Raw genomic sequence first — 25,914 nt, forward strand, 5'->3', positions numbered from 1 at the left:
AAAGTCTTGCTCTTGTTGGCACTTTATGATGGAGGCTTATGGGGCATGACTGGAAAATGAAAATACAGGAAACAGTACGTATGATTGGGCAAACATAAGTCTGACCCATTAACACTTTGTACTGGTGAACTGCAGGGCAGTGTACTTTCTGCACTACTCTTCTGACTATATACAAAAGACTGTACCTCTGGTGATTCTTCTGTCAAACATTTTAAATTTGCAGATGACATTACATGAATAGGCCTCATTTCAAACTATGAGGAGTCCATATACAGGCTTGAGGTACAACATCTGATAGTTTGGTGTAGCCATTATAATGTGGACCTTAACAGTCAAAAAACTAATGAGGTGATGATAGGAATTCAGGGAACAGCCACCAGCTCACCTATCATTTGCTCTAAACAGTTCAGCTGTTGGGACATCAGAGTCATTGAAGTTTCTGTGCATTGTGCAAACATCATATGTATTATCAAGAAAGCTCATCAGAGAATGTGCTTTTGGGACCAGATGAGGAAATTCAATCTTTGCTAAGCAATATTGATCCAATTCTACACAACCATCAACAAGTCCATTCTAACCTCTTCTATAACAGTCTGGTTTGGTTCTGCCTTTGCTCAGGCTGAGGACAGTCTGCAGCGCACCCTTAGAACCTGGGGAAAGACCATAAGCTGTAAGTTACCATCCATTCGGGTCCTATATGAGTCCAGAGTAGGGAGGTCTGCCACAAAACTCACTGCTGGTCCAACTCAACCTGGGCTTCACCTCTTCTAAGAACTTTATGTGGTGAAATCTAAGAAACAAGTCCCTTCGAGAGTTTTTTTTTCTATGTGCAGTCATTCTGACTTGGTAGGTCTGAGTTTTACTTCGTTATATATGTACTGTATACCTGTGCAACTTGGGACGTTTCCCTTTATATTTGATCTTTTATATTGTTGTATTATCCTTGTATTGTGCGTCAGTGCAAGTAAAACAAATTCCTGGCAAATGAAGTGAATTCAGATTTAGATCTTGAGTGTCAGTACAACAGCCGTCTGGTCTGCTCAAGCCAAAGCCACCGAGTCCCAGTGTGGAGTACTAACGAGTGACAGGCAGGGCAAAGATTTCTGTGCTCGTGTGTGTATTCAGGTTTTTGTGTGTGTTGAGCTTATCTTGTGAGAGTAGGCCAATCAATAACGAGCTTGTTGTGTCCCACTCACCCCCCCATGATATTTTTTTTAACTACTCTCTTTAATTATGACAGAAATCATCATTCTTCGATTTAAAAAAGATAGCTTGAATTACAACACATTTTGTTTTTTCCTGTCTGTATGTGAGTGAGAATGACGCATATAAAGTAAACTGAAAGTTTATTAATAAACTGAAGAAAAGGCATAATGAGAACCGTTGCCGACTCGTAGAAAAGTTACCCACCCTGAGCCCAACGACAAGTCGGAACTAAAGCAGATGGAGACAGCAATGCATTCACGGCGGAAGAATGAACAGGCGAACACAAATCTGGATGGAGGAAGCGCGTAGACGACCACGTGCACGTGCTATGGGTGTCTTGCCGAATAGCTTCTTTCGTGTGTTTTGCTCAGGTGAAACAAGCTGTTTAAGGTTTTACGTGTGCGGTGGAGAAACTTCAAAGTGAGAGGAGAATACAAGTATTTAATTATGAAAAAGAAGCAATCACTTAAAAGGTGAGAATATATTAAACAATAAGAACCCCCCCCCCCCACTTGTCCGTGTGTTAAACGTTTAATTGCTAAGTGATTTATATTTGATTACTTAATGATTGCGTGTCTTGTAAGTAAAGTCTTGGATTTAGAAACAGTATGATCAGTTGACCCTTGGTTATGTTTTCATTGTTGTTTACGATGAGAAAGTCGTGGGGTGTCGGAGGTCAAACAAGTAGCATCGGACGTAGGGCAGAACCAGCCCAGTGCTAACCACAACTCTGTAAGTGCATGTGTGTACTGTAACCGTAAATGCATAAGCTTCGTCACCCATGTGATTTCTGCCATTAGTGATGTTGTCAAGAGCTGATAAGCACCAGACCTTTGCAAATGTCACGTTCACGTATTTATGTAATATATTAAAGTCAGCAAAGAAATACACAATATGCATTAAAAAGGTGTAGAAATATGACAGTTTGCATTCATGTAGACATTCAGTGAAACATGAGAATTGACCTGGAGTACCCAAACGTTTGCAAGCAGTTGTATACTAAAATTATACATTGTATGTTAAAGCGAGTACTTCCAGTAGAGAATTGTTAATCGAATTTACAGTAACAGGGCTGTGTTGTGCTTGTTAACTGCCAATTTATTAAGAGCAAAAATATCATGAATATTATGTGTAAGTAAAGAAAAGCCAAGCAAAATGACACCTTTTATTGGCTAACTAAAAAGATTACAATATGCAAGCTTTCGAGGCAACTCAGGCCCCTTCTTCAGGCAAGATGTAATACAGAAACTGGAGTTTCCTATGTTTATATACACACTCTAGGACAAGAAACAACATTGGTAAATATTTAAATGAGAAATTTTTAATGTAAAAAATTAATAGATTCATTCAGGCTAAGGTTAATTTAACAAGAGAGAAAAGAACAATGTATTGTCAAGATCTCTGGATAAGATAACTGTCCAACAAAGTCTTTTGAAGTTTGTATTGAGTTTTTTCAAAACAATGTGGGTCTGTAGACAGGTTGTCTGTCATTCTGAGAGATGTAAACAATCCTCATATCTGGCCATAAAACTCTTGTCTTTATTCAATCCATGTTGTAAAGTATTAAATTTTAGCATGAGTTTAACTTCCCATTCTTTTCTCTCTTGCTGTGTTTTGAAGTTGCCCATAAGCACTGTGACTTTAAAGTCCTTCTCACAGTGTCCATGGCTGTTGAAGTGGGCCGCCACAGGAACATCTGTGTGGCCATGTTTAATGTGGAACCTGTGTAAATTCATTCTCTGGCAGAGTGTTTGTCCAGTTTCTCCCACATAGAATGCAGTGTCAGGACATTTCATGCAGAAAATTAGGTAGACTGCATTAGATGATCTGCAGGAAAATGATCCCTTGATGTGATGTTCAAGTCGGCAGTGTGGTATAACTATACGGTCTGTATCATAGATGTGGGCACATGTTTTGCATCTTTTCTGTAGGCATGGAGATGTGCCATTTTCTGTTGGTTCACTTAGGGAGCCTCGGACAATTAATTGTTGAAGGTTTGGTGGTTGTCTGTATGCCAGGAGGGGGAGGTTCAGGAAATACATTTTTCAGTGTTTGGTCATTGTTTAGTATTGGCTGAAGTTCTTTTATAATTTTTCAAAGTGTTTCAAGATGTGGGTTGTAGGTGACAACAAGGGGGATGCGATCCTTGTTGTCTTTGTTTTTATATTCCAGAAGGTTGTCTCTGAGTATGGCAGTAGCTCTTCTTATTTGAGTGTCTGTTGTTTTCGGGGTGTAACCTTGTCTGATGAAATCTTGTCTGAGCTCCTGCAGTTGTTGATCCCGGTCTGTTGGGTCTGAGCAAATACGTGTAAGTAAGGCAAGTTTTCCCAGGAAACATAAAGTGCTATCTATCCATGATGTAGCTCCTTTTATTTCTTTCTATCTATGATATAGTGCCTTTCATATCTATATATCGATCAATTGCATTTCATATACAGTGGTGTGAAAAACTATTTGCCCCCTTCCTGATTTCTTATTCTTTTGCATGTTTGTCACACAAAATGTTTCTGATCATCAAACACATTTAACCATTAGTCAAATATAACACAAGTAAACACAAAATGCAGTTTGTAAATGGTGGTTTTTATTATTTAGGGAGAAAAAAAAATCCAAACCTACATGGCCCTGTGTGAAAAAGTAATTGCCCCCTGAACCTAATAACTGGTTGGGCCACCCTTAGCAGCAATAACTGCAATCAAGCGTTTGCGATAACTTGCAATGAATCTTTTACAGCGCTCTGGAGGAATTTTGGCCCACTCATCTTTGCAAAATTGTTGTAATTCAGCTTTATTTGAGGGTTTTCTAGCATGAACCGCCTTTTTCAGGTCATGCCATAGCATCTCAATTGGATTCAGGTCAGGACTTTGACTAGGCCACTCCAAAGTCTTCATTTTGTTTTTCTTCAGCCATTCAGAGGTGGATTTGCTGGTGTGTTTTGGGTCATTGTCCTGTTGCAGCACCCAAGATCGCTTCAGCTTGAGTTGACGAACAGATGGCCGGACATTCTCCTTCAGGATTTTTTGGTAGACAGTAGAATTCATGGTTCCATCTATCACAGCAAGCCTTCCAGATCCTGAAGCAGCAAAACAACCCCAGATCATCACACTACCACCACCATATTTTACTGTTGGTATGATGTTCTTTTTCTGAAATGCTGTGTTCCTTTTACGCCAGATGTAACGGGACATTTGCCTTCCAAAAAGTTCAACTTTTGTCTCATCAGTCCACAAGGTATTTTCCCAAAAGTCTTGGCAATCATTGAGATGTTTCTTAGCAAAATTGAGACGAGCCCTAATGTTCTTTTTGCTTAACAGTGGTTTGCATCTTGGACATCTGCCATGCAGGCCATTTTTGCCCAGTCTCTTTCTTATGGTGGAGTCGTGAACACTGACCTTAATTGAGGCAAGTGAGGCCTGCAGTTCTTTAGACGTTGTCCTGGGGTCTTTTGTGACCTCTCGGATGAGTCGTCTCTGCGCTCTTGGGGTAATTTTGGTCGGCCGGCCACTCCTGGGAAGGTTCACCACTGTTCCATGTTTTTGCCATTTGTGGATAATGGCTCTCACTGTGGTTCGCTGGAGTCCCAAAGCTTTAGAAATGGCTTTATAACCTTTACCAGACTGATCGATCTCAATTACTTCTGTTCTCATTTGTTCCTGAATTTCTTTGGATCTTGGCATGATGTCTAGCTTTTGAGGTGCTTTTGGTCTACTTCTCTGTGTCAGGCAGCTCCTATTTAAGTGATTTCTTGATTGAAACAGGTGTGGCAGTAATCAGGCCTGGGGGTGGCTACGGAAATTGAACTCAGGTGTGATACACCACAGTTAGGTTATTTTTTAACAAGGGGGCAATTACTTTTTCACACAGGGCCATGTAGGTTTGGATTTTTTTGCTCCCTAAATAATAAAAACCATCATTTAAAAACTGCATTTTGTGTTTACTTGTGTTATATTTGACTAATGGTTAAATGTGTTTGATGATCAGAAACATTTTGTGTGACAAACATGTAAAAGAATAAGAAATCAGGAAGGGGGCAAATAGTTTTTCACACCACTGTATGTCTGTCTATCTGGTGTCTTTCATATCTATTTACCACAGCTGGTAACGTCACTTAAAGGGAGGCCTACCAAATCAATAAGATAATTAAAAGGGCAAGCTCAGTTATGGGACATGGGATGTATTCTTGCCCTTCTGGAGGTTTTAGTGAATGAGAGACTGAAAACAAAACTGAGAGCCATTATGAACAGTGCTGCACATCCTGTTTCTGACACAGTAACACCTGAGGACTTTCAGACAATGAATTACTCAGTAAAAGTGTGTTATGTGACATTACTGATGCTCCATTATACCAATAGCAGTACATCTGGATAGCACCTCTCTGTGATCGTTACTGCCAAGTCAGAAGTATTTTTTTGATTTTTAGTCATTCTGGTGTCTGTTCAGACAATAGTGTATTTGTGTGTGTGTGTTTTTTCTGTTTATGTATTTATTTATTTATAGAGCTTCAATAAAAAGTCATATTTCCCCCTGGAAATAAAGTTCTATCCAAATAGAGTGCCCTGTAGTATATATGTACCTATCGTACAGTACCTTTTAAATGTTTATTTGATGATATCATATAGTGCCTTTATAATCTATCTATTTTTCTATTGATCTGTTTATCATGTAGTGCCTTTAATATCTTTGTAAGTGTTTGGCATTTTTGGAGCAACATGTATGTGTACTACAGACACAGCATTTTAAATGTATTTCTTTAAACCTAGCAAATGTCTTTTGTCATTATACAGAATAAATGAACATGTGCATATTGAAACATTTTCATTTTTGTCATTTGTTTTCCAGAGGAATTATATTAAATAGGAAACTGGTATTCCATGTTTCTTTTTCCTTTTAACATTCTAAATTTCCCAGAATCCTCCATCCATCCATCTTCCAAACCCACTTGTCCAAAGTAGGACTGAGGGGAAGATGGAGCCTATCCAAGCAAGCTTCCGGCGCATACCAAGAACAAACCCTGGGCAGGGTGAGCACAACACACACATCAACGGACTCTGCCATTTTGGAATAAAGTACAGTTTTTGGCCTTCCTACCCATCACAACCCATCCCCAAAACCCCTGCAATTAAATTTTTGAAATCCCATATAGCGTATATTATAAATTGGACCAATGGCCATTTACAAGGAAACGTTAGTGAAAAATGGTTTAGTTGTTTTTTCATGATTGAGAAACAAACGGGCAAGATGAGATCTGAGGATTAAAATAAGACTGCATAACAGATAAATAATATCAAACAGCATGATATTAAGCTGAAAATTTCAAAAGATGGAGTGTATTATAGTTTTATTTATATGGCTGAGAGAAGAGGTGGGACTTTGGTATTGATATAAATGTTCAAAATTGACTGTGTGTGAGAGTTCAAAAGATTGCAGAGTCACAAAAGTAAATGAACTTTCAAAAAGTTGTATAGCTGGGGTTTTAGACAGCAAGAATACTTATGACAAGGATGTAGTAGCATATACATTGTATTGGGTAAGTGGAGTATTTAAGTACTCCAGTTTGCTTTTGTTAAAAGAAAAAGACATGTTCTTTGATACATAACATAATTTGCACGCTCATGTCAGAACAGCTGATGACGAATATCTCTAAGTTTTAGTGGTATACAGCAATTAAATCAACTAACTAATAACTTGCCCCACAGCTTAAATTAAATAAAATGCACAAAATATAAATCAAGAGCTATAATTAACAATGGCTGACATCATATTAAAAAATAATAAAGTAATGAATAGGTGGAGTTTTACATGTAGTAAGTGTAGTGTTTTGTAATCATCTTTAGTGTTGTGCACAATTAATATTTGTGTTTGTTTTTTTTTTTTGGATACATTTTGTTCAAATGCAGTGTTATCATTTCTTTTTTTGCAGGAAAACTTGTGATGTTCTGGAGCAGCAGTCCACATCTGATGATTATGTCATAGGTCAAGTAGCAGGATGCCTATTCACCAATACGTGTGCCAGCAGTACTGGCAGCTTAGCCTCACTGTTTAAAACTGAAAGCACTCCTGCCAAGCCAGTATACATTACTGCTTCAAAGGTATCTTTTTTTTTTTTTTCTTCTCCTTTTCCACTAACTGTGCCTCCTTTATAGACATTTTTACAGTAATGAGATGAAGTGAAGTTACAGTCCATGCATTTACAACTGAAGAATGGGTAATCTATTGACTTTACTTGCTTTACAGCTTTTGATACATTTTAACACCTAATGAACAAGACATCTGTTTTATAACTCTACAAAGGAAAATCTTAAAAATTGCATTTGAGAATTTTATCTTGGACATAAGTAGATACCTATAATTCATTTTTATTTTTTATATTACTGAACTGATATTTCTATTTAAAGGTAATACAAGTGCACCTTGTGTTTAATTTCATTATGTTTAAAGCAGTGGTGAGTGGTTTCTGTTTCAAAGGCTCACTACAGGTTAGTGCATTGTTTTATTTTCAGTCCACAAGGAGGATAGACTGCACTAAAATTAATCTTATAATTTTAATAATTCATATTGATCCTTACTTTCATTTTCTGACCTGCTAATCTAGCTCAGGATCATAAGACGATGGTGCTTATTTCAGAACATGGTGCTAGTGTATAAAATTAAACAAATCTGGATGTCAGGTAGGAACTAGACCCCGAACTGGGTGCCACTTCTGGACTCATGCACATTTCCAAACTCATGAAAAACCAATTTAGAGCCCCCAATTAAACTAATACGCATGTTTGCAATTTGGTAGGAAAATCCTTCAGACACAGTTGCAAAATGTAAAATCCCTTTTCAGCAATTATAAGCATATTTCAGATAGCAACATTTTTGGAGGCAAAATGCATTTATTAATATTTTATAACATAGTATTTATCCATCCATCCATTTTCCAACCCGCTGAATCCGAACACAGGGTCACAGGGGTCTGCTGGAGCCAATCCCAGCCAACACAGGGCACAAGGCAGGAACCAATCCCGGACAGGGTGCCAACCCATTACAGGACACTCACAAACACACCAAGCACATACTAGGGGCAATTTAGAATCGCCAATCCACCTAACCTGCATGTCTTTGGACTGTGGGTGGAAACCGGAGAGCCCGGAGGAAACCCACGCAGACACGGGGAGAACATGCAAACTCCATGCAGGGAGGACCCGGGAAGTGAACCCAGGTCTCCTTACTGCGAGGCAGCAGCGCTACCACTGCACCACCGTTCCGCCCATACAGTATTTAACATTTTTCAAATGCATTTGGAGTTTTTGTAGAGCCTGTTTCTGATTTAATTTTGTTGTTTAATTGCAGGTAAGCCCTGAGAAAAGACCACGCGCTGAAGATGTGACTGCTTCAAACATTGCACACAACTCTTGCTCTGTTAAAAAACAGAAAAAGTTAAAAGAGCGAATAGTTAGTCTTGGTGAGCAGAAACTGCTTGACAGGTGAGAAGGTTTTCAGAGTTCAGCCGTGTGGCATTAAATGGGTTTTGATGATGATACGAATTGTGATTGGTAGCGGGGTAAATGCAGTTGGGTAACTGTAACATAGCTAAAGTTCCTTATATTCATTTAGTGCTAGCCATGTAGAATGCTAAACTTTATTTTTTTCCTTTTAATAAAAGGTGGCCACTCCTAAAAATAGAAATGACTTAATAGACTTTCATTAAAATGCTGTAATCTTTAGCAATTTCATATTTGCTTTCTGTAACAAACAATCTAATAATAAATGACTTAGACATAGGATGTATTACAAACTGTCTTGGCAAATCACACTTCTGCCTTTTCAGTGTAATTACTCATTGATATAAAATAACATTTTAATTTTCTAGGATCCAAGAAGAGAGAGTGAGACAGTGGAGAATAGTAGCAATGGTAGTGAAATCTCGTAGCGTGCTTGTTGTTCACACCAAGAAGTACTTTTGGAGAACCTTAACTATAAATGGTTAGCTCTTTGCATCATTGCCACATAAAGTGGTTCCCTTTCCCACTGATCACTCCTTTTTCCAAATAATTATTGAGTTAACCCAAATCTCTCATTAATGTTCTTTGTGATAGGGATTAGCTGGACTGTTGATCACCTAACCCTAAAAGCTAATTCTCCCAGAATGATATCTGTTTAATGTTCTACTAGGGGGCTCTGCCCCCTGCTCGCTTCGCTCGCCAACCCCTGCTCTTGGGTAACCCGAAATAGATTTGAAAGAGATTATTGTCTGTCCTGGTAATTTTCACATATGTATCATGTTCACCGTTACGACATCTGTAGGTCTATGTAATATATGTAAATGACAATAGCAGTTTAATTGTTATGTTATGTAAGTATAGAATGTCTTTGAGTTTGCGCAGATCTATGTATGAGATATATTGGAGTGTAAAGGTGTAGATGACGTACAAAGGATATCTTCACACACCACATTTTTAGTAAAGACGGCGTGTTGTCCTTGAATGAGTTTTCCTTGGTATGGAGTTACTATAATCTTGACGTTAACGTCACATGCATGCCGAACTCTTGAGAAGGCTACATAAAGTTGTCCATGTCTAAATACAGGCTCAGAGAGGTAAAGGCTGACTCTGTCCATGGTCTGTCCTTGGGATTTGTTGATTAGGTATACATTGTTTACTGTTAGTAATATGGGTAATTGCACTCACTGTTAAAATGACCTATTTCCGTTAGTTGAACTCTCGTTTCTGAGCCGTGGCTCCTTCGCTTGCGGTGCATAGGCGCATGCGCCTTCCATACTATCTCGTGTTTGACTATGCTGTGTTTTGTGGATGTTTGGGGACTCCGTACCTTCTCTGGTTTGACTGTGGGACGGGACGCGGAAGCCTCTTCTGTTTGTGTTTTCTGTGAGTACTTATAGTGTTGTATTACTGTAATGTGATTCACATGTGCTGTGGATTCCGGATCTTCGGGGCCTCTGTACTATCTCGTGTGTTTGCCTGCGGTGCTTTAGAAGCGCATTGTAGGCGCTTGCACCTTCCGCACTATGTCGGGTTTGACTATGCTGTGTAGTGTGGACGTGTAGGGTTTTGTACTCTCTTGAGAAGGCCACATACAGTCGGTTAAGACTGTGTTGTGGTAATCCGGCTGGGTTAATGGTGTTTCTCGTTTTGGAGCCGTGACCGTGACTCCATTAGTTATACGTTGTTTACTGTTAGTATATAGATAATCGCACGTACTGTTAAAATTACTTATTTCCGTTAGTTGAGCTCTTTCGTTTCTGAGCCGTGGCTCCTTCGCTTGGGGTGTATAGGCGCATGCACCCTCCGTACTATCTCTGGTTTGACTATGCTGTGTTTTGTGGACGTTTGTGGACTCCCTACCTTCTCTGGTTTGACTGTGGGGCGGGACACCGAAGCCTCTTCTGTTTGTGTTTTCTGTGAGTACTTATAGTATTGTATTACTGTAATCTGATTCACATATGCTGTGGAGTCCGGATCATTGGGGCTTCATTACTATCTTGGGTTTTTGCCTGCGGTGCTTTCGAAGCGCGTTGTAGGCGCCTGCACCTACCGTACTATGTCGGGTTTGACTATGCTGTGTAGTGTGGACGTGTAGGGTTCTGTACTCTCTTGAGAGGGCTACATACAGTTGTCCATGTGTAAAGTGCTTAATATTGTATTACTGTAATGTGACTCACATATGTTGTGCAGTCCGGATCTGTGGGGTTTCTGTACTATCTCGTGTTTATGCTTGCGGTGTGTTAGAAGCGCGTGGACCATGCTGTGTAGTGTGGACGTTTAGTTCAGAAGCGCGTTGTAGGCGCCTGCGCCTTTCGTACTTTCCCGTGCCTTCCGTACTTTCCCGCGCCTTCTGTACTATCTTTGTGGACCTGTGGGGCCTCCGTAGCCTCTTCCGTTTGACTCTGGGGTGCAGCGCAGAATCCTCTTTTTTGTGTGGCTGTGTCATTAGTCGTTAGCTATGGGCGCGTTATTGCTTCATGTCTTATTTACGTTAGTTGAGCTCTTTTGTTTTTGGGCCGTGAATCCTTCATTCACGGTGGATCAGACTTCGCTTGCGGTTTATGAGACGCGCGCTGTAGGCACCTGCGCGCTATGTCTCATGGTCCCATCGCCGTGTACCTGTGTCCATGCCTTCCATTCTCGGTTAGTAATATGGATTATTTCCATTTTTAAGTTAGTTTTTATTTCTATACTAATTTTAACATTAGTTTTACTTCTGTACTATTTTAATCTGTTTAATTTTCCATTTAGTTTTATGAACGTTTGACCATTTTTTATTTTGAGGGAATATTTTTTCAGGTTTTTTTTTTTTTTTTTTTAAATATCCTTAAATCATGGCTACTGAATGGAAATTGTGCAATGTGGGCACAGTTTGCATTTCTTAAAGATTTTGGAAACGTGCAGATATGCTCAGAAAGGACTCAATGAGGCGTTTATTTTTGCACCAGCAATCAATATGGAGAGTTATCTTCTGAATGTTTCATAAAAATATCTCGCTTGCATTGCAGCAGTTGCTTTAGCAGCCCTAGACAGCCCTAGCCCCTTAAACTTTAGATTAAATACAAATACTTCCAATACCCCATTAAGACATGTTCTTCACACAGCCTGTTAGACATTTAGTAAACCGCTTTCTGTAGAAACAAAGTAAAAAGTTTATTAACCAACATAATTTATCATTTTATCTTTTTTGGTAGATTTATATTTTTGCAGCTTTTCTGAGTCTTGAACCTCTGTATACAACTATATTTAAAGCCATATGTTTTTTTTTTTCCTTTTGTTTATCAGGTTCTTTTGAATTCCACAAACCAGACTGGAACATAATTGATTACACAGTTGCTTTTATTGTTGTTTGTGGTTTGCTCAAAGTACAGTGATCCCTCGCTATATCGCACTTCGCCTTTCACGGCTTCACTCTATCGCGGATTTTCTATGTAAGCATATTTAAATATATATCGCGGATTTTTTGCTGGTTCGCGGATTTCTGAGGACAATGGGTCTTTTAATTTCTGGTACATGCTTCCTCAGTTGGTTTGCCCAGTTGATTTCATACAAGGGACGCTATTGGCAGATGGCTGAGAAGCTACCCAACTTACTTTTTCTCTCTCTCTCTCTCTCGCGCTGACTTTCTCAGATCCTGACGTAGGGGGTGTGAGCAGGGGGGCTGTTCGCACACCTAGACAATACGGACGCTTGTCTAAAAATGCTGAAAGATTATCTTCACGTTGCTACCTTCTGTGTGCAGCTGCTTCTTGAAGCGACATGCTGCTTCTTGAAGCGACATGCTGCACGGTGCTTCGCATACTTAAAAGCTCAAAGGGCACATATTGATTTTTGACTTTGTTTTTCTCTGTCTCTCTCTCTCTCTCTCTCTCTCTCTCCCTGCTCCTGATGGAGGGGGTGTGAGCTGCTGCCTTCAACAGCTTTGTACCGGCGGTGCCTCGCATACTTAAAAGACAAACAGCCCTATTGATTTGTTTGCTTTCCTCTCTGTTTCCTTTGAAGAGGAAGATATGTTTGCATTCTTTTAATTGTGAGACAGAACTGTCATCTCTGTCTTGTCATGGAGCACAGTTTAAACTTTTGAAAAAGAGACAAATGTTTGTTTGCAGTGTTTGAATAACGTTCATGTCTCTCTACAACCTCCTGTGTTTTTGCGCAAATCTGTGACTCAAGCATGACAATATAAAAATAACCATATAAACATATGGTTTCTACTTCGCGGATTTTCTTATTTCGCGGGTGGCTCTGGAACGCAACCCCCGCGATGGAGGAGGGATTACTGTACTCCCACGTGGGACCTTTCTATATATTCTTCACTGTATGTTCATATTTAGGAAATTTCTTGTCTAGACGCTGAACACCAGTTATGCTCGTTAGGCTACTTGGCCATATAGCACATAACTATTTCAGTGAGAAAGAAAAGGTGGTCAGTAGCAGTGCTGTCTTTAAAGACTGGGTGGATGTGAGTAAAGATGTTCAGTTACATTACCTTGTGAGTACTAAGAATATGCAGTAATTATAGACTCATATGTAATAATATGAAATTTTTACAGCATTGCAAAAGACACAAATGCCAGAAGCTGAAAAGAAAAAAAAACTAAATACAGTGGTACCTCTGGTCACGACCGTAATTCGTTCCAAAACTCTGGACGCGACCCGAACGTAATTTCCCCATAAGATTGTATGTAAATACAATTAATCAGTTCCAGACCGTACGAACTGTATTTAAATATATATTTCTTTAAGCACAAAAATAGTTAATTATACAATAGAATGCACAGTGTAATAGTAAACTAAATGTAAAAACATTGAATAACACTGAGAAAACCTTGAACAACAGAGAAAACTAACATTGTAAGAGTTTGTGCTAGACCCTTACGAACCGCTCGCTGTAAATACTTTTTTTTTTATAAGTGTTAAGCACAGGGAAAAAAAATTAAATGCCACTTTTCTTGTAAAACTTTTCAAACCATCCTCTACTGGCTTTAAATTCCTCACCTTCTCCACTCGAAGAAGGATTTTTTTTCAGCAAATCGCCATGAATCTTCCTGGCTTTCTCGCATATGATCGGCTCGCTTACACTATCCCCTGCAAGGTGCTTCTCATTCAACCACACTAGCAACAGTTTTTCCACCTCTTCCAGCACTTGAGGCCTCTACTTGGTTAACATTATAACTCCTTTTGCAACATCAGCTGCTTTGTTAGGCCCTGTATATGCAAACAAAAGAAAATGGGAAAAAGAGAATGGGAAATCATTGGTGCATACGAACGCGGGTAGGGAAGCTGGTCACCAGTGTTTTTGTTCGCCACCAGAGTGTGGTCGTAAACAGATGCAAAATTCTGGCACACTTTTTGATTGTAACCCGAGTTGTACATGTTCGGAAACGTTTGTGACCAGAGGTTCTACTGTAAATAAAACACAGTGGCACTGAAAGATCCCTTTTATGCCTTCAAAAGAGCTAATTAGAGTCCAAGCATGAGAAAATGTTCAAGCTTACTATAAAAAGATCTGATGAGGTGGGCTATGTTGCATTCCATATTATACTTTAGAAATCTCAACGGTTCACAGAGACACATCAGTGTGAATTTATGTTTGCTCATTTTACAGAAAGTGGCTTTATCTGCTATTTTGTCTTCAAACCAGTTACACTTAAAGTACCATTATAAGTAAAAAGTTTGTTTTTTCAGAATATTCAATAAACTGATTTTGTCAACATGATAGTGGACTTAATTTTGACCTGTCATTTCTGGGGTCCATCTTTGATTTAACAGCTTGAACTGAAATCAGATGGTAGGCTTTTCTTTTTCAGATCTAGGTTGTTTGTTGAAGTATTTAGCAGGTAAGCTTTGTATCGTTGTTTTTCTCAAGCACATTACTTCAAAGTGAATAACCACCATACTGTACTTGAATAATGTTTTTGATATGTCAGCATATGTCAAACTGAACAGATCACTTTGTTAGTTTTCAAAGGATTTGCCTATAGAATTTCCATGCCAAAATTTAATAATTGGAAAGTTGGCTGCCTTGCTGTCCCGCTTAGAAAACTTTTGACAGGAGGATTTCAAGACTTACTTCTTTATGAGTTCCTGGAAAATCTTGTGAGCTGAAACTGAAAGATGTGTGCATTTTGGTGGGAACATCGGTCAACAGTAGGCTACCGGCAATTAGTTTATTTAGAATTAAAAAGGAACATCAGCATCACATTGGTGACAAAATAACCATAAGAACACAAATCCATCATGTTACAAATAATAAGCTTATGTTTGGCTTGTACTAAAAAGTCATTCAACACACAAGTCCACAAGCAGCCTCTTTCAGGCAACCCAGGGTATAAGTCAACAGAGCAGTCTACTGAGGGTTTTTTGGCACATCTGTTACCTTCTCCAGATGTTGTAGGAATGTGCAGATGTTTGTAATGTGGATGGTTACAGAGGGTAGGAATTAAAAAGTCCCAGTGCTGAGCAGATCGGCACTAGCGGGACTCCATTGTGTCCTGTGGTTGAGGGGCTTGTTAGGTCTCAACATGCAAAAGTTTTTTAATTTTAGGATAGTATTGTTTAGATACAATAAGCCAATTATTGCATAACTAGGAGTTTTGCTCCTTAATTTCTAGAAGTCTTAGAAAAACAAAATATCTTCCCTGGCCTTTCTTTCAGCAGAGCCCAAGAAATGCTTTCTCATATAGCACAAGAATGAAATCAAAGGCAAGCAATCCATAACAAAAAGGAAAAGAGGAAGAGAGGAGGTTAGGAACACACACTGAAACAGCACATTGCCGCACCCGCCACACGACAAACCACCTCAGGATCCAGATTAGGACCCGAGTGTAGCCATGTGATGGGCGACACCTCAGCACCACACTAGTTCAGATGGAGTGGAATAGTGTGAGGTTTTTTATGGTGGCTGGAGTGCCAATTCTGCCACCAACCCCCAAGATCCCTGCATGTAGGCCCTCCAACCTGCAGGGATGGATTCAGATTAACGTCATACCCAGGAAGAGCACTGTAAAATATTGATAATTATCAAAAATAAAAAAGCCGGCTATTTATATGAGAGCAAATTGTTGTCAGAGAAAATCATTAATATTCCCAGCTGCCTGAAAGCCCATTTTATTGTAATTTTAATATCAGGTTTTGTTAATAACCTTGTATCAATTAACTTTACTAGTATGCTAATTTATTGCTATGCAAGGACTGATAGGAGCTTTTTTGCTTGCTTTATTACATGCTCAACATTTTTTTTTATTTTATTAATATAAGTGACACATCTCTGAATTTACAATTTCCTTGATATTTTAATTTATATTACATTAATTATCTTTGCAGAATTTAAATATAAAATGTCTTCTGTTGATGTTTCATTTTTCCTATAGGGAGAGCTCACTGAAAACAGCAGAAGAAGAAAAAGGAAAACTAACATTGTCCAAAACAAAGAAGAAATCTAAGGCATCTCCATCTGAGGCTTCGTTTGAAGACTTTCAACATGAGCGGAAAAAGAAAAAGATAAACTGGGCAGAGGAAAGGCTGAAAAACAAAAGAACAATCTTTGTTGGCAACTTGCCTATCAGTTGCACTGAAAAGGTAAATGGTCATGCATGCTACTATATACATTTTATGCATTTCCTAAAAAAGGTAGCATTTTGAATTAACCTAAGTGACAAAACTATGTATAACACTATACGGGAACTGTAGTTTCATAGTAAACATTTTATTTTAAAAGGTAATTTATGTTGCACCTTTCTTATTTTGCAAACAGAATGAAGTATTTAGTACAGTACAAAGCAACAGACTCGTATAGTAAAAAGTTTAATTGGATTTATGGTCATAAAATTAATACTTCTGTTTTCCAAATTGTGCTTTGCAACTGTGATTAAGAGCATAATTTAAGGGTTCCATGATTTTGCAAAGTATTCATTAGGGATGCACCGATCCCGATACCAGTATCTGGTATCGGCCTCGATACCACATTTTCTAAAGTACTCGTACTCGTTAAAAGTCCCCCGATATCACGGTCTGAGAAATGTCTATGTTTGAGCGGCGTGTAAGGGGTTAATCACAGGCGCCGAGTGCCCGCCCCCAGGCCCCGGCTGCAGCTCAGAGCGGGGAGAAGGCGAGGCGAGAGATGTCAGCCGTGTGGAACTATTTCAAAGTGAATGAAGACGACAAAACAAAGGCGGACTGCAAATTGTGCTCAGCGAAATTGTCCAGAGGAGGCTCAAAAGGTAGCGCATTTAACACAAGTAATTTAATCAAGCACCTAAAATCCCAACACGACAACGAGTACAAAGAGTTTACCCACGCTTCTAAACCAACACAACCCACGCTGCAGCAAACTCTTGCAAGACGAGAGAAAATGTCCAGAGACAATCCACGTGCTGTGAAAATAACACAGGCAATTATCGAGTACATTGCATTGAGTGACCAGCCACTCTCGGAGGTAGAAAATGTGGGATTCCTGCGTCTCCTCCATGTTCTGGAGCCCAGATATGATGTCCCACGCCGCCGCTACATGACTGACACGGAGCTGCCTAAACTACACAACTCCGTGAAAAAACATATCCACAGCCTACTGCAAGCCTCCTCTGCGTTTAGTTTCACCACGGATATTTGAACAAGCAGTGTTAGCCCCGTGTCGCTAATTAGCCTAACCTCCCAGTGGATAGACGAGAGTTTCATGCCGCAACGAGCCATATTACATGCGAAACAATTCCGCGGCTCGCACACCAGCTAGGCTATAGCGCATGTGTTTGAGGAAATGCTCCAGACATGGGGTATACCTAATCATGTTTTTATTAAATACTCTGTATCGGCGAGTACTGAAATGCAAGTACTCGTACTCGTACTCGTTTTTCAAAAAAGTGGTATCCGTGCATCCCTTGTATTCATTCTGGGTTAGGGTGGTGAGAGGACATAAAGGTGAATTGTGTAAGGTTTTTTTGATCGCATTATTGCTGATTTAGTATTTGTAATTTAGCAACCTTTGTGCATCAGTATCAATGGAAACAGTTTACGGTCTAATAGTGATAAAATGTGTAGAACCTATTTAATTCTGCGTGTAAATGCTTTTTAACAAAATCAACTTTCTTCTAGAGAAACTCCTAGCTTGTACTTGTTGCCCATAAAATTAGAACTTTATCAATTTTTGAATTCATTAAAGTGATTCCAGTGGGACAATCCTTACTGTTCATCTGTTGTAGTATTAGGCTGCAATTTATAAAACTGTGCTAATAAATTACTAAAATGGGAAGTATTTATATATGAGTTTCACTTATATACAGTATTTATCTTTTTTTTTAAACATGTAATCAGTATCATTTTAGTATGAAGCAGATTATGGTTCTTGATTGCTGAAATCTAAACAAATGGAAAGCTAGATTCAAATTGCTTTTGTGAACTGATTGGGAAAACAAAATAAAATTAATGTCACATTAGGTGACTTGACCAGTGATTTTAAGTTGTAGCCATTGTTTGGAACTTAAAGGCAATTAGTGGCGCACCGCCCATAAAGCCGGTCACATATTGTGAGATATCCTACAACAAAAGCATGTTTGATTTTGTATTTCGTCAGAGGGTGGGTTATGAGTACAGTGTATATAATGCAGTGATGAGGAATAAAAATGTACATGTACAGTCCTGGCTCTGTCAGGAAGAATGCTGTTAGCTGCCATTTAAATTGACATGGTCCGGAGATCGGCAAATGTGGTTGGCAAGGCTGACTGTACTCCAAAGCTAGAAATCATGTAATGTGACATTGGCTTAAGGGAGTGAAATTTTCATGCACAAGCTTATGAACACAAGTTTTTTTCCCCTTTAATCAAAAAACTATTTTAACAATACAGTAATCCCTCGCTATATCACACTTCGACTTTCACGGCTTCACTCTATTGCGGATTTTATATGTAAGCATATTTAAATATATATTGCGGATTTTTCGCTGGTTCGTGGGTTTCAGTGGACAATGGGTCCTTTAATTTCTGGTACATGCTTCCTCAGTTGGTTTGCCCAGTTGATTTCATACAAGGGATGCTATTGGCATATGGCTGAGAAGCTACCCAACCAAAGCGCGTATTACGTATTAAATAAAACTCCTCAAATATATTGTGAGCACGGGGGCTGTTCGCACCCCTAGAGGATACGGCCGCTCCTCAAAAAACACTGAAAGACTATCTTCACATTACTCCCTTCCTTGCTGGGCTAACTTGTGGCTGCTTTGTCAAGCGATATGCTTCCCGCACAGTGCTTCGCATACTTAAAAGATCAAACAGCACGTATTGATTTTTGATTGTTTTCTTTTCTCTCTCTCGCTCTGACATTCTCTGCTCCTGACGGAGGGGGTGTTAGCAGGGGGGCTGTTCGCACCCCTAGACGATACAGACGCTAGTCTAAAAATGCTGAAAGATTACCTTCACATTGCTCCCTTCCTTGCAGCTGCTTTGTCAAGTAACATGCTTCCCGCACGGTGCTTCGAATACTTAAAAGATCAAACAGCACGTGTTAATTTTTGATTGTTTGCTTTTCTCTGTCTCTCGCTCTGACATTCTCTGCTCCTGACGGAGGGGGTGTGAGCAGAGGGACTGTTCGCACACTGGCCTAGGGGATACGGACGCTCCTCTAAAAAAAATGCTGAAAGACTACCTTCACATTGCTCCCTTCCTTGCAGCTGCTTTGTCCGGCCGTGCTTCGCATACTTAAAAGCCCAAACAGCCCTATTGATTTTTGATTGTTTGCTTTTTTCTTTCTCTCTCTCTGACATTCTCTGCTCCTGATGCGCACTCCTTTGAAGAGGAAGATATGTTTGCATTCTTTAATTGTGAGACGGAACTGTCATCTCTGTCTTGTTATGGAGCACAGTTTAAACTTTTGAAAAAGAGACAAATGTTTGTTTGCAGTGTTTGAATAAAGTTCCTGTCTCTCTACAACCTCCTGTGTTTCTGTGCAAATCTGTGACCCAAGCATGACAATATAAAAATAACCATATAAACATATGGTTTCTACTTCGCAGATTTTCACCTTTCGCAGGGGGTTCTGGAACGCAACCCCCGCGATCGAGGAGGGATCACTGTAGTTAAAATTCTTAAAGAAAAATAATTGGGTACTTTTGCCTCCATTCATCTACTAGATAGATAGATAGATAGAACTTGTCACCATGAAGTAATTTAAACTTTTGCTGAAGCTCTTTAAATTAATAAATACTGTAGATATACATACACACACCAGAATGACTAAAATGGAAGAAAATTAAAAAACAAAATTTCTGACTTGGCAGTTATAGTCACAGTGAGGCATTACACAGGTATATTGCTGTTAGTATAAAGGAACCTCAGTAGTGTTTCATGACATACTTCTGCTAAATGATTTGTTGGCTTAAAGTCCTCAGTGTTAGTGTGTCAGAAAGTGGATGTGCAGAATTGTTCACAATGGCACATGGTTTTGTTTTAATTCTGTCCTTTGCTACTACCTTCAGGGGTCAAGCGAATGTCCCATAACTGAGCTTGCTCTTTAAATTAGCTTGTTGATTCGTTGGGTCTGTCTTGAATTTATTTTAAAAAATCACACTGATTATCACAGAGTTGTAGAAGATATGAAGGATGTCACTTCTCACATTAATGGAACACAGTCTCCTAAGAAAAAAGAGCCTGTCCTACCCTTTCTTATATAGTTGCTCTGTGTTACAATACCAGTCCAGCCTGTCATTGATGTGGACCCCCAAGTACTTTGAGTGCATCACCTCTTCATCCACTTCCGGACAGAGAGGCTATTTGTTGTGGCAAAAGTCAATAACCATTTCCTTGGTTTTGCCGATGTTAAGATTCAGACAATTTTCAATTCATCAAGAAACAAAGTTGTCCACTTTTCTCCTATGCTGATATACTTATTTAATCCAATTCAGGGTCACGGGGGACAGGACCCATTGCACCACAAGCCAGAAACCAAACCTGGATAGGACACCAAGTCAATCACTATTGATATATTGAAATTTTAAATATAGGAACAAGAAAAGTAATATGTAGAATTAGACTGCAGTCCAGTAACCGGTAGGTATTGGCTACTGAATAACATTATGTTTGTAACTAAAACCAGTAGCTAATTTGGTAATCCTTGATTTAATTTACTATGAAATTATTATTAGCATATGCAGGCTTCCGACATCTGTTTAGTGATTTCTGATGTTACTTACTTCTGGCATTTCTAGGATGTTAAATGTTTAATTTGTAAAATTAACATTTTTTGGCATTTGGAACACTGTATTAATGTGTTTATTTTATTTTTTGTTAGACACTCAAAAGTTTATTTAAGGAATATGGATCCATTGAATCTATGCGTTTTCGCTCGGTGGTAAGTGTTTTTTTTTTTCTTTGAATTTTGGTTTGCTCCTAGTTGCATGTGTGGGTAAAAAAAAAAAAATTAGGTTTCTCTAAGTTCTGTGATTATGATACAGGTACATGGGAAAACCAGTATCTGTGAATTACCTAAATATCTTAAATGATTAAGAGATCTTAGCTTTGAAAATTAGTGATTTAAAATGGACACTCTATAATCAATAAGCATAGCAGGGTTTATAAGTAAAAAAAGCAGTCTGACTGTTTTTGGAAATCACCTGAAAATTTGCTGGATCTAATACAATGGCAAATAGCAACTGTCCAACCATGGCAGGTGGCAGAACTAAAAAGCAGAACAACACATCCTTATGTTTGACTTGATTGGCTCTAATAACACTGATCTGCAAAAAACCACTCCTGTCAAAAATCTGAGGTGTTCTTTGTAGATTTGAATTCAAACCAGGCAACATAAGTGCTGTCACACCCAGTTTTGGAGACATGAAGGTTTAAAGTGAAAAAAATACTATATTAGAGAAAAAATATATAATTTTTGAAATTAACTATTTAGACATATAATTGTTTAAACATAATTATTACTCATGAAAGTAGTCACTTGGTAGTTTTTTTTCCTTTTGTAATCCTTTGTTTACCTACTACCTAGTTAAGAAATGAGATGTATTAACATGACCTTGCATATTTCTGGACATAAAAGGCATCTGTTTTGAAGGAGTTAAAAAAAATATTGATTGAGAGCAAAAAAATGTGTTACCTAACTCTTTTGATTTTGTGTTATTTCTAATTCAACTTGTAACAATTCGTCTCGAGCACTAGCCTGAGATTATTGCTACCACTATTCTGTCCTAGATAAAGGCAGATGAAAAAAGGATAGGCCAATATCACACCTTAATAAATTCCCCGGATACACTTTATTCTAACAAAACAATCCCTTAATATCAATGCATTTATAGGCCACCGAAAACCATAGTCCATATTTATCCTTGCAGTACATCAAATAAACAACAAAATACAATCCCTTACACCTGAATCACCCCGCCTGAACCTAAGTAGCCCTTAAATTGCAGCGCCACACACATATACATGTACCTACATATCAACAGTATTCATTCCCCCCAGTTCCCGTTCCATAGATAATAAATAGGTCCGTAGATTGTCCACTGTTCTGCTTCTTTCATGGCCAGTGCAGTAGCTGATCTGCCTTTTTTATTATCCGATGCTTTTCTTTCACACCCCTTCTCCTCCATTTTTTTTTCTCTTTAAAACGGCGCGCTTTATGCAAATTACTCCCCGAACAAACCGGAAGTTCCACCTCTGGGGCACCGCTGTGGAAGACTGTTCCCCCCCAACACCTGATCGACAGCAGAAAACATTATCTTTATGTGGCAGTGCTACAAACTAACATTAAGAACAAGGAAGGCTGCAATTTTACAGCTCATGATGTACTTCAAATAATCTGAGCATGAAAAATATATGCAGTTTGTGGTAAAGAAATTCCAATTTCAGATTTTTTTTTTTTTTTTTTTTTTTTTGCATGGGAGAATTTTGGTGCAGACCAGTGCAACGCATTGTGAAATTCAGTGCTTATCCGTTGAAATGAAGAATGCTCACACTAACTTAAAGCAAATGTATTGGAAAAATACCAATCATGCATCTGTGATGCTCTTTCACCCTGTAGTCATAATTGGACTAAGCAGATACGAAAATGGATAGTTTAAAAATAGTGGTTTACAATTATATAGTTAAGTTTTAGTGTGTATGTAAATGTTGAATATTTGTAGGCAAGATAATACATTCAGATCAGCAAATTGATTCACAACCAGACAATTTTTGTTTAGATGTGTTCTTGCAGCACCACCAATTTAAAAAAGTAAAAAACTATCTAAAAGATCACCTGTTAGTAAAATTGCCTGTTGCACTCCTGCTGATGTTTAGGGTTTATAATTTAGATGTGCTTTAAGACCAGACTCTGACACCACTGTAACTATTAAAGCTGCTCTTGCATACATGCAATTATTTATACTAAAATTAAATAATATCATAGCTTGCTTTTATTGGTGATATGTAAATAAATGTTAGTTAATGCAAGATGTGTTTTGGATTCTTGGTGCTTATGGTCCTCTCAATGCTCTGTTATGTTTGCATCAGTTCCTTCTGTTTATCAATGATTTATCTTCAATATAGGTTCGTGGAGAAAAAAAGATGTTAAAAAAAGTTGCAACAATTAAGTAAGTCTGTTGTCAGTCCTTTACCTTATTTAGACTTATGGCCTTACTATCTATGAAACAGTTAATTCCATCCAGTGCTCTCTTTTGTAGAATGAGGGTTTTTAACCTGGTGATCATATACCATCAACTTGTTTTTATTATATTCATGAGATATGAAAAAGCATACAGTACATAGTACCAACATATATGCGTACTAAGCTGCTTTTGAATGTATTTCAACATACATTCTTTTTTATTGAAGTATTCAAATTTTAGTTTTTGGCTAATTTCAAAGTCCTTCTGCAGTTTGTTTAATATTAAGAGTTGAGTTTCAAATTGACAATTTAGAAGCAAATTAATTTTTACTTTCAATCTGGTTCTCTGGGATGCACCTTAAAAGTCAGAAGAATGTAAATTTAACTTCCTTTGTATGTTCTTGTAGTTACTCATGATCTTCATCTTTTTATGATGGAATGTGCCTCCTGAAAAATTCTGCATCGGTTCACCTTTCTTCGTTTTTTTTATTTATGCAGACGGATTGTACATCCAAACGCAACCAGCATCAATGCCTACATTGTGTTCAAGAGCGAAACGGATGCACTGAATGCTTTACAGAGGTGTGTGTGTTTTTGTTTTTTTTTGGTTTTTTTTTGGTAGAAGTGGATTTACAGTATGGAATTTCCAAACGGGTTAAACCTTTTTTTTGGTAGGAATGGAAATGAAATTGAACATGGATACCATATCAAAGTGGACCTTGCATCTAGGAGTGATTCAGTAGGTATTCTTCACAAGCAGACAATTTCAGTTTCTGTTAACTTTTACATTATTTCCCATTTAAATTTCTTCTCTTATAGCATGACCACAAGAAATCTGTCTTTGTGGGAAATCTTGCTTATGGTAAGTAACCTTATTTTCATAGGCTTAACATGAAAAAATAAAGTAGTGTCTCAAAGTCATTTTTGTGCTCAAGAAGGAGCCATTCTATAATAGCTCATTTTTCAAACAAGGCAAAGAAGTTTTCTCATGGCCAGAGTTTATAATATACATTTAGTGTTACATGCTTAAATTGTGGTGTTCACCTTTAATACTGAAAACTCTCTCACAGTATGCTATTCATAGACTTTAGCTCTGCCTTCAACACAATCATCCCACCAAAGCTGGTTGTAAAACTGAGCAGGTTGGGCCTGAACACCACCCTCTGCAACTGGATCCTGGACTTCTTGACAGAGAGGCCCCAGTCAGTTCGGATGGGCTGCAACACTTCCAGCATTATCGCACTGAGCACTGGAGCACCACAGGGCTGCGTGCTTAGTCCACTGCTGTTCACCCTGCTGACTCACGACTGCACAGCCACGCACAACACCAACCACATCATCAAGTTTGCAGATGATACGATGGTGCTGGGACTGATAAGCAGGGATGATGAAACAGCATACAGAGATAAGGTGGAACGGCTGTCCGCATGGTGTGAAGACAACAACCTATCTGTCAATGTCAACAAGACAAAAGAGATAATCGTGGACTTCAGAAAATCACGTCCTGCCCACATCCCACTCAGCATCAACGGTTTAGATGTGGAGACTGTTAGGAGTACCAAGTTCCTCTGTGTGCACATAACTGAGGAACTTACATGGACACATAACACCTCATCACTAATCAAGAAAGCCCAGCAGAGACTACACTTCCTGAGCCGGCTGAAGCGAGCAAGTCTTCCCCCTTCCATCCTCACCATGTTCTACAGAGGCACCATTGAGAGTGTTCTGACCAGCTGCATCACTGTCTGGTATGGCAACTGCAACATATCTGACCACAAGCGCCTGCAAAGAATAGTGAAGACAGCAGAGAACATTATTGGGGTGCCTCTCCCTTCACTACAGGACATATTTTACAAACGCAGTGTCCGCAAGGCCTGCAGCATTGTGCAGGACCCCTTACACCCCTCACAAGGACTTTTCACACTTCTGCCATCCAAGAGAAGATACTGCAGCATCAAAGCCAGATCTGCCAGGATGCAAGAGAGTTTTTACCCCCAAGCTGTTAGACTCCTTAACACCAGGCTGCCTCCTGGGACCTACCACACGGCCTCAACCACCGCTAAAAACAGAACTTTTATACATGCGAGCCACTTTCCTGCAAAGACGAGTGTGCATGTAGAAAAGAACTGAAAATCTCATACTGACCTTTAAGTATTTTGACACTCTTGTTATCCTTCTGCTGTGAAACATTCTGGCCTGTCATTGTTTACACATGTCTTAAACAACCATTAGCCTACACTGATAATTTCTGTATTATCTATATCTATTATTTATTATTTATTACATATCTTACACATCAATTTTGCTGCTACTTCTTTGTCCTATCTTTGCACAATGTCTTGTCTTGTTTGTGTTTCAACTTCCATCCATCCATTGTCCAACCCGCTGAATCCGAACACAGGGTCACAGGGGTCTGCTGGAGCCAATCCCAGCCAACACAGGGCACAAGGCAGGAACCAATACTGGGCAGGGTGCCAACCCACCGCAGGACACACACAAACACACCCACACACCAAGCACACACTAGGGCCAATTTAGAATCGCCAATCCACCTAACCTGCATGTCTTTGGACTGTGGGAGGAAACCTGAGCGCCCGGAGGAAACCCACGCAGACACGGGGAGAACATGCAAACTCCACGCAGG

The 25,914-nt window shown here is 38.9% G+C and overlaps 1 protein-coding gene across 1 annotated transcript in view; it reads left to right on the top strand.

Moving 5' to 3' along the window:
• The first annotated feature begins 1,457 nt into the window (after window positions 1-1,457).
• rbm34 (RNA binding motif protein 34) overlaps window positions 1,458-25,914 on the top strand; it is a 28,296-nt gene continuing 3,839 nt past the window's right edge. Inside the window, exons 1-9 of the mRNA XM_028820919.2 lie at window positions 1,458-1,679; window positions 7,127-7,295; window positions 8,542-8,675; window positions 16,067-16,274; window positions 20,970-21,029; window positions 23,213-23,256; window positions 23,769-23,852; window positions 23,946-24,009; window positions 24,090-24,132. Of these exons, the coding sequence (XP_028676752.1) occupies window positions 1,654-1,679; window positions 7,127-7,295; window positions 8,542-8,675; window positions 16,067-16,274; window positions 20,970-21,029; window positions 23,213-23,256; window positions 23,769-23,852; window positions 23,946-24,009; window positions 24,090-24,132 (832 nt within the window). The 5' untranslated portion in view covers window positions 1,458-1,653. The remainder of the gene's footprint in view (window positions 1,680-7,126; window positions 7,296-8,541; window positions 8,676-16,066; window positions 16,275-20,969; window positions 21,030-23,212; window positions 23,257-23,768; window positions 23,853-23,945; window positions 24,010-24,089; window positions 24,133-25,914) is intronic.

The sequence above is a fragment of the Erpetoichthys calabaricus genome, chromosome 15 (genome assembly GCF_900747795.2).
Source record: "Erpetoichthys calabaricus chromosome 15, fErpCal1.3, whole genome shotgun sequence".
Classification (NCBI taxonomy): Eukaryota; Metazoa; Chordata; class Cladistia; order Polypteriformes; family Polypteridae; genus Erpetoichthys; species Erpetoichthys calabaricus.